We start from the raw sequence: 9,262 nt of genomic DNA on the forward strand, positions 1-9,262 counted from the left end.
AATAAGTCTGTGACTTACTTCATTAAGTATGGCATATTGTCATATTTTGTGGAGACCCTTTTACTGCAAAGTAAAAAATAATTAAGTGTATAAATATACATAATGTATATAAAGCTTAAGGACTTTAACTCCTACATGTCTCCCAAGAACAAAGATTGGCTTTATATTTTTGTTCAGCCATTAATCTGTAAACTACAACAAACCTGGTGCAGCATTTCCATGATGATGTAACCACGGGGGCTCCTACCTGCAGGGGTCTCGAGTCTGTGTGCTGTGTCACGGCTTCTGTGTATCATGAGCTTCAGATATGATCAGACGGAGAAGCATCTCTGAGTCTGTGAGCGCTGTTCAACTTCCAGATGCGCATTTGTATTCACTCGTAGTGAAAAATCTGTTGTGAACAAAAAAAAGAATACAGTAATGCATTTCTTGCTATTTCGGTAGGGAGATGAACTACAGCACTTTTGCCTGACATGCAGCCATGCAAACTCAAACCTCAAATGTGTTGGACAGTCTATGTTTACAAAGTGTCGACATCCTTATGATGACGAATCGAGAGACAATCAGATTTTTTTCCAAACGACTTCTTCTGTCCGGTGTGCAGAGCCTGAACAGCTGTGACCTCACAGCAGAGATAACAAAGAGCTTTCAACCTACCATCCAAGATCTTTGAGCTTTGAGTTTGCAACTTCAAACCTTTAACATTTCATATTTATCTTTCCATCTACAACTTGTGTATCAATGTGATGTGCAAACAAACTAAGAAAATATGTGAAGAGACTCTGGCATGTGAAGATCTGGAGAATGTTGAAATGTTGGACGTTCTGATCATGCCACAACTCCACCGCTACATCGTACTGTATATTAGACTCTGAATGTGGGCTCTTCAGGCCGCTCCTGGCTTGAGAGGCAGTTGGCTGGATATTCTTGCAGCATCAATATTTGCAATGCTGGCAGCTTATAGCGGCTCCTGTGTGCCTGAAACGGCCCTGACCCGCTGAACTCTGAACTCTTTATCCATGTCCGTTCCAAAATGGACAGTTGCATCGTTGCTCCACTGGAGTGCGGTGTATATTTGAGGCACAATTGACTATGTGAATGAGCGATTCTTCTTTTTTGAGAGGGGTTAGAATACAAAAAGTTTTGTTTTAAAAAATGAAAATAGGGATGGGGTGCTATTTCTATTCAGTTACCAAGCGACACGGGTTGAGAATGGTACTATTCCCATGGTGTCGACATGCTCACGTAGAGTTGTCTACGGTCAAGTAAAGGATTGATTCCTACGTTCTAGCTTTTAAAGGCTAAGTTAATATACATGTGTAAAATGATATTGTACGTGTGATATTTAAATAAGATGTTAATGCATATGCGTTATGTCTGTGGATATAGGCATATGTTCTTATCAGAGAGATTGTACACATTTGTACATTTGTATGAAACTGCTATTGGTCTGTAGATATAAGAGAGAGATTTTTATTGCCTAAGATGGAATATATTCATATTATCTTACTGCAGAATGGACATTGTGGATCAGTGTTCGATTGTGTTGCTTACAAGTGTATTTGGTTGTCATACAAATGCATTTATATTAAAGTGCACTTAATGCGGCTGATGCATTTGTGTCGTCACAGTCAAGCCCCCTTTCCCTCCCTCCTTCCTTCTCTCCTGCCCCCTCCTCCTCCTCCTCCTCATCATCATCATCTCACCGTCCCTGCCTCCTCCCCTCCCTCCCTCCCTCCCATACGCTCTCCTCCATTTCTTCCCCTGGAGCGAGTTTCGCTCAGCAACAGCACTGACGCACACACATGACGTGACAGAATGAGACACTATCTGACTCAGACTGACGCACACACTTGGCATCGAGGGTTTCTTTTTTTTTAACGTGCGAGCATGTGAGCACAGGCAGGCACACACAGTTGGCCACCCACACATAAGATGATGCACTGGCACACAATAGTAGGCATATGACCCCCCCCACATAAACACACACACACACCCCTCTTTACAAATTATAACTGCCTACATTCACTCGGTGTACTTGCGACTCTAGCAGTGCACTTGCGTGGTGTGAGACTCCATATATAGGCATTCCTGCTCTGACTGAAGCAGCCTCCCTTCTATTCTCAGCCTCCATTCAGAAGCTTCAGCGAGGGGAGGGGAGGAGAGAGAGAGGAGAGACAAAGGAGTGAGGGAGACTAAAATTAGAGGTACAGTAAAGAGAGATGGGAGATAAACTGATGCATCGTTGCCACAGGATGGAAATGTGTTGCTAGATAACAACACAACACACAAACGACACATTTTCTGTACATTAGGGATGGATTTAAGGTCTTTACGTGCATCAGATGTGCTGCAAAGCCGACACAGGGCCACCCAAAAGAAAATATGATGTACCTGATGAGGCAAAGCTCTGTCACATCGTACTGCTCGTCTGCAAGCGAACATTGTGTTCCATCACTCAGTGCTGCAGTGTCCCTGAAAGGATGAAGATGAGCGGTGGAGCTGTGCTTACCTAGCTGACTGCTGCCATCATCTGGTAAAGACGAGTACTGCAACAGAAAGCAGGTAGTTAAAGAATAATGCTTGTTAGGAAAAAGATGACATGAGAATGTTGGAGTACTTTAAATTCAAAGTCTTGCAAACTTTGAGAGATGAGTCACAGGAATCTTTGCACAACCTGGAAAAAGTGGAATAGTGATAATCGCAGTTGACAATAGATAACATGAGATGAAATGTACAAAGGCTCAGTGTTCATCATCTGAATCAGTTTATCACTTCATTTTGAAAGAACACAATGTACTCCAGAAATCTTACATGAACAACTTTTATTTAGGTATGACAAACACACAACATGGACACAGATTGGATATTCAGCACTGCTCTCATTTCTTCTTCTCTGCAGCCTCAGCTGCCGCCGCCGCCGCCGCATCGGCTTTTAATTTCTCCTCTCGCTGCTCCATGAAAACTTTGTATTCATCGGCTGAAAGGCTGAAGAGAGAAATTGACAAAAGGAGAGAGACGGAGAAAGAGAAGGAGAGACATGAAAATGGTGTGAAGAGGGTACTTGATATTCAACATTACACACAACCTCTCGAGAAAATCTAAATTCAAGCATTCACACACACACACACACACACACACACACACACACACACACACACACACACACACACACACACACACACACACACACACACACACACACACACACACACACACACCTTCCTGTTCCAGGGCCAAACATCACCTTACTTCTCATGAGAACATCAACACTATGAGTGTCGCACAGAATCAAAAACATCAGAAATCCATTGAAAAAGCGGTAGAAAAGTCAATTTCCATGTCGACATTACCCTCAATAAATCATAACGCACTTCGAAGACTGTTCTGAGGTGAAGTGCATTCTGGGTAAAGCACAATATCATTAACTGCAGCACAGACAGAAGGGGCAGGTTGGGGAAATAGGTTATGTTGGAATATGTGACTGTGAAATATCATCACCAAATCAGTGCAGAGCATGGAAGATCATAAATAAACCGGAGGACAAACGATCCACAGGTGGAGTCTTCCTCTGATGGGTGAGGAAGATCTCATATCTGCAAGCAAGCTCATGCCAACTAAACACAACAGCATGACACATGAAGAATCAACGCATCAAGGGACACAACTATATTCCCAACAGAAGCGCCTCTGTGGCTCGTTGTGTTGCACAGGTGTTCTTGTGTTTCCCTCTCACGCTGCCCATCTTCCTCCTAGTGGCCAACACGAGGCGTTACAGCATCTACTACGCCGCATACCTGCAAGACTCACCACATATTTCTTCTTCTCCCCCTCCACACAGAAACACACGCGTGTAGCTGAGGTCAGCACACTGAGAGGCGAGAGCGGGCAGCAGCGAATAAGGACTTACTCATTGACGACCTTGATGCCCAGCGAGCGCGCCGAGCCAACGATGCATTTGACGACCGTCTCCAGGGAGGTGTTCCTCATTTTGAAGCACTCGTCCTGAGCTTTGACCTGGGCGATCTCGTACACCGCCCTCACCGTCACCATCCCCGCCGTCTCGTGGCCTTCTCACACACACACACACACACACACACACACACACACACACACACACACACACACACACAAGACACAGATATGTGGAAAAAGTAGTTTAAATACTCCACTGGTGTACAAGGAAAATGTCTGTGTGTGCCTTGAGGGTCGGGCAGCACAGCTTGGAGTAGAAATCTATAATTCTCTTTTCCTAACGCAGCTTTGCCACTTCCTTCCTCTGCAGCGTCCTCTGCTCGCCATGAATATAACATCAATCCTAGTAAAGCTCCACAGTGAGCCCGCCAAGAGGTGTGTGTGTGTGTGTGTGTGTGTGCCTGTTAGAGAATGGGCTGGCTGGGTGAGACCTGGTGGGCGGGGGAGGAACAGCAGTGTTACCTGTCTTTGAGGCTCCTTTGGCGATGCCCGCTGCCTGCTTGAGGAAGTAGGAGACGGTTGGCTGGCCGATCTTCAGGTCGTAGGTCCTGTCAGGCTGAGCAGACACAGAGCCGCACTTACTTCATATGATTAATATGTGACGTTAAATGACGACGACGTTCTTTTAAAGCCTTTTTTCTACTCGTCCCTCTCTAAAACTCAAGTATGAACTCACTTCATACCCAAATCTCTTTGATTTTTGGGGATTGTGTTTTTTCAGGCTGCTGCTTCTTGCAACTTCTGCAAACAATGAATGAATAAATGGGAGCCCAGTGTCATCGTCAGCACAGAAGCTCAAACTAAATTCTTCATCAAAGGTGCCGCATGCGTCTCTGTTTGGAGCTGGGAACAAAATAATGGGAACATTTCATCCTCTCTGTTGATGTGGCTGTATTAGTGTATATATGTTTATGTTCTCCTATCAGCCGGTGCAGATTCCCACCCTGATCCGTTCGTCTTTTCCATCATACCTGAAGGCCTCCAGAACATAAACCCCTGAGCTCCACCCGCCTATTCTGCACCTTTCTTTTAATTCACGCTGGCTTGAGACCATCTGTTATTTCTCACGACCAAGCCCACGCTCGCCGAGGCAATAAAGTGTAAGCTGAGCCCAGAAGATACCACATGGCGGGCGATTTGTCATCAGCGTTGCGTTATCTAACACCGGTGACCTTTCGGCGCCGCGAACAGGATTTCTCTCTTCCTGTGGAAATGCTGTTGATCGTAAAGGTTCGACGAGTTTTTTTGTTGTTTCCTGCGCTTTCGGGGGATGAAGCAGAAAAGCTTGGCTGCATCATTGTTTTTCTGACAGGCTAATTCACTGTATATTCACAGTACATGTCATATCCCCAGCACCAGCAGATGGCGCCCACGGGCAGCAGAGAGGCGCTCTGCTCTTACTGGATGTTGCATGTTCACATAAATTCATGCTTATTAAAGGATCAGGCTCCTTTACTAACACCGCAAACCGCAGCCGTTATGTTCGTCTCCTCAAAGGCTGCGACTTGAAACAAAGTGTACACAAAGAGATGTGTGTGTGTGTGTGTGTGGGTGTGTGTGTTTGTAAGTGTAAGTGTAATCAAACATACGTGTGTGTGAAAAAAGAAGCAACCTCTTTTGGACTAATTCGCATCTCACACATGCACTTAATGCTTCTTGACTCCACACTCCTCTGGGGATTGCTTCATTAATTAATGCAAATGGAAAAGGCGTACTTTGGTGGGAGAGTATGAATAATGGAAGTGCTTCGGGAATGTTATAATGTTATGCGGGCTGTTGGAATTAAACACAATCCTGGGAGAGAGGCGGCGGGAGGGTGTGTGTGTGTGTGTGTGTGTGTGTGTGTGTGTGTGTGTGTGTGTGTGTGTGTGTGTGTGTGTGTGTGTGTGTGTGTGTGTGTGTGTGTGTGGTGCGGGGTACCTTGACGTGGATCTTGACGGGGAGAGGGATGCCCTCCTTCAGCTCCTTGGTTCTCTCGTTGAAGTCCTTGCAGAACTGGCTGATGGGGATCCCTCTCTGCAGGGGGGAGAGAAAAAACAATCATGGAGGGGGGGGAAGTGGCTCGTATGAGAGGCTTTAAAATGTATGAGGAGCTCGGGCTCGTGGCACGACGACGCGCCGGCAGAATACAGATGCCTGCACGCCTGTCAGTCAATCCATCACAAAGCTTCACAGAGGGCCCCGACGTTTTTTCACTTCAATGGTTCAGGAAATGAGCGTGTGGCAAATGTTTATGCGGCTGTACAAGGCAGGAGTGGACGGCTGCTTTTCTCCCGTCCGCTCACTGTTTCCCCCCAGCCATCCAGTCACAAAGACACCAGATAACAGATGTGCAACAGACGGCTCGACTTACAAAGGCACAGAGAAAAGAAGGAATGAAATTAAGAGGTGTTTCAAGTGAATGTGTTCCAATTTCATTTGGTCATTGACACCGCTGATAAATTGTTTAATAAAAAAAATCTGTGGCTTCATTTTCTTCCATCTCGCTGATTAATTATTTAAATGCAGAGACGTTCCTACGGTTGATCACATCTCTTCTTTTCAACGTATACTGAAAGCATCCGTGTGTGTGTGAGTGCGTGTGTGTGTCTGTCCTCTCTCTGGGTGCGTCAGCGGAGACGTATGACTGAATGCGTGTTGGCGCCGTGAGCCAGAGAGAGTAACGGCGTGATGAATGAGCCTCCCACTTCCTTCTCCGGCGAGGCCAAACCAGCGCCGCAGCGGAATGGATGGCTGACATTAAGTCAACACCCGGCCGCCGCTTTGCACCATTTTTTCTTCTTCGCCTGAATTCAGCGGCGGTGACTAAGACAAGAATCTAACTATTACTGCAGAAAATTTTTAACTGACCTTCAGCTGCCATCTCCCCCCGCTAAAGGCTACACGCTGATTGAAATGCTCATTGCAGGAATGGAGAGAGAGAAGGAAAGAATGAAGGAAGGAAGGAAGGAAGGAAGGAAGGAAGGAAAAGAAAAGGGGGTTTTATACACAGTTTAATGGACTGGCGAGCCTCTATTGCTCCACGCCAGAGCGCAATGAGCGAAGCACAAGCCTTTGGATTCCCGTAATGGATCTGAAGAAGAAGTCAGTCATCTCCTCCCCCCCATACGTTCACCAATGACAGGACGGAGGGGGGAGGGGAGCGGGGGGGAGCGGGGGGTCATTTATTTGAGATTAACGGCGCGGAAACTTGGGCGAACGTCAGCGCCGCTAAAAGGCTCTACACCTCGACACCTGATGCATGCAAATCAGTCCCTCCACCTACACACACACACACACGCACTCTCTCTGCCGGCTCATTAGCGCCCCAGCTGCCCCACCCCCCAGACCCCCAGCTCGCACGTTACAACACCAGAAAAACAACAACAAACTGATTGAAATTTCGAGACGAGCAGCGGCAGGTTATTGTTTCAGAGCTGATGGCTTCCATTTGAATTACAATATCTTCTTAATGAAATGAAACGCGCCCTCGTCTCTGGAGCCCCCCCCCACACACACACTTCTCTCCCCCCCCCCCCCACGCCTATTAATAGTAATCCCGTGTCAACCCCCGCTACCTTCTACAACATAGCAACATAGCGAGGGTAAACATGTGTGGAGGCAGCGCTGAGGGAAAGACTAATTAAATATGGATTCATATAAAGGCTGTGATGTTGGGTGCGAGTCAAAGCAACAAGCCCTCTGGCTCTTCCTCGCCGTTTCAGCTTCCTTCCTCTCATCCTTCCTGTTCCTGGATAATGATCTCTCCCGCCGACTATGACACGGCCCTCTTTCATGCCAAAACAATAACTTGGAAGAAGTCACGTGTGCGGCGAGAGATAATGTCTGGTGACGGTTCGGAGAGCGAGACAGGCAGGCAAGGCAGACAGACAGGCAAGGCAGACAGACGAGCAGGCGAGGGGGGAAGACTGTGCTAAAGATGGACGGAAGCGAAGGTTTGACAGGGGCCTTCAAAGAGAGGAGACCGGTCGGAGGAAGAGACACGACTCGAGTGCAGGACAGTAGGAAGTTCGCCCCGGAGCGCCAGAGACAATTAAGTATGCACCAGAGACAGGAAATCATATTTTAATTACGCAGTTCCACTGGAGTCCAAAGCATCTCATCATCTCGAGATGTCGGGCGAGCAGGTTTTACTTTGCCCCCTCCCCCCCATCATCTGCAGTAATTATCGGGATATGGGACCGGGTTGATAATTGCTATCGCGAGGCTTGAAAAGTGGCGGCGGCTCAAGGATTGGACACCTCGACTTCCCGCGTCGTACATCACAGCGAGAAGTGGAGCCGGAACACTCCAGTCTCCGGCCAAATCTCTAAACCCCGCTCACTGCATCCGAGCATCTAATCACCCTCCGGTCCGAAGCTGCTGCCCAAATCCTCTCCCTCCCTCTTCCTCTCCCTCTCTCTACCTTCCTCTCTCTCTCTCCCTCTCTCACCAAGACTGATTAGAGCCGGGTGCTCTCCAGTATAAAATGGCTGCGGGGCCTTTTCCACTCTGGCTGCGGACGAAGGACACTCAGCCGCACATCTTCAAAGCCTCCCGAAGATCCTGGGAGCCGCTTGGATTAACGCTGTAATCTACACAAAGATAAGTTCAGACGTCAAATCCGACCGCGGAGTAATTGCCTATAGGAGCCCGACTCCGGGACAGAGCGGCGTTTTGTCGCCTTGCTCGTAATTACGACCGCAATTAGGCGATTTGCAATTAACGTCAGAGCGGCGGCAGTTGGTCGTGACCCCTGCTTCATGTTCCCTCACACACACACACTGACTCTGTGTCAACCTAACCGGGCGTTCAGCTTCACAGACTCTTTTTAACAAGATAAAGTGGCGTTGTGGTGTGAGGAGTTTCTCCGTGTGCGCGTGCATGTGCGTGTGTGTGTGGTCGGAGCAACTGGACGGGAGGAGGAGAGAGATAAGAACGAGCCTGAGAGATTCACGTGAGGAGCGCTTAAAGTTGCTTGAGTGGACAATGAGCAGGTAACAATATTTGAACAATGGAAGGGTTTGTTTGACCAACGAGAACAAAGGCAGAAGGGAGAGAGAAAGAAGTGAAGTGAAGGCCAAAGAAGGTCCTCATGAATATGGGCGAGCGAGGGAGGAAGTGTGTGTGTGTGTGTGTGTGTGTGTGTGTGTGTGTGTGTGTGTGTGTGTGTGTGTGTGTGTGTAGGCATATGTTTATGTATGAACACTTCAGCCTCATTTCAATCTGACAAGAGCATCTGTTGAAAAGTGGGTGTGTGCGCATGTGAAGCGGCTGCAGACTGCTGACGGTGAGGATGTGCTCGCCG

General features: G+C 47.6%; 1 protein-coding gene across 1 annotated transcript; it reads right to left on the bottom strand.

The window, feature by feature from the left end:
• Window positions 1-2,817: 2,817 nt before the first annotated feature.
• Window positions 2,818-5,991, bottom strand: mrpl11 (mitochondrial ribosomal protein L11; the record flags this gene model as incomplete). Its single annotated transcript, XM_076139827.1, has 4 exons — window positions 2,818-2,988; window positions 3,911-4,070; window positions 4,438-4,531; window positions 5,896-5,991. Coding segments are annotated over 4 exons (456 nt in total), but the record flags the coding sequence as incomplete, so codon positions are not given.
• Between the last annotated feature and the right edge of the window lie 3,271 nt (window positions 5,992-9,262).

This window comes from Genypterus blacodes, unplaced genomic scaffold (assembly GCF_046128005.1).
Source record: "Genypterus blacodes isolate CSIRO-AG114 ecotype Tasmania unplaced genomic scaffold, CSIRO-AGI_Gbla_v1 ptg000460l_1, whole genome shotgun sequence".
NCBI classification, from domain to species: Eukaryota; Metazoa; Chordata; class Actinopteri; order Ophidiiformes; family Ophidiidae; genus Genypterus; species Genypterus blacodes.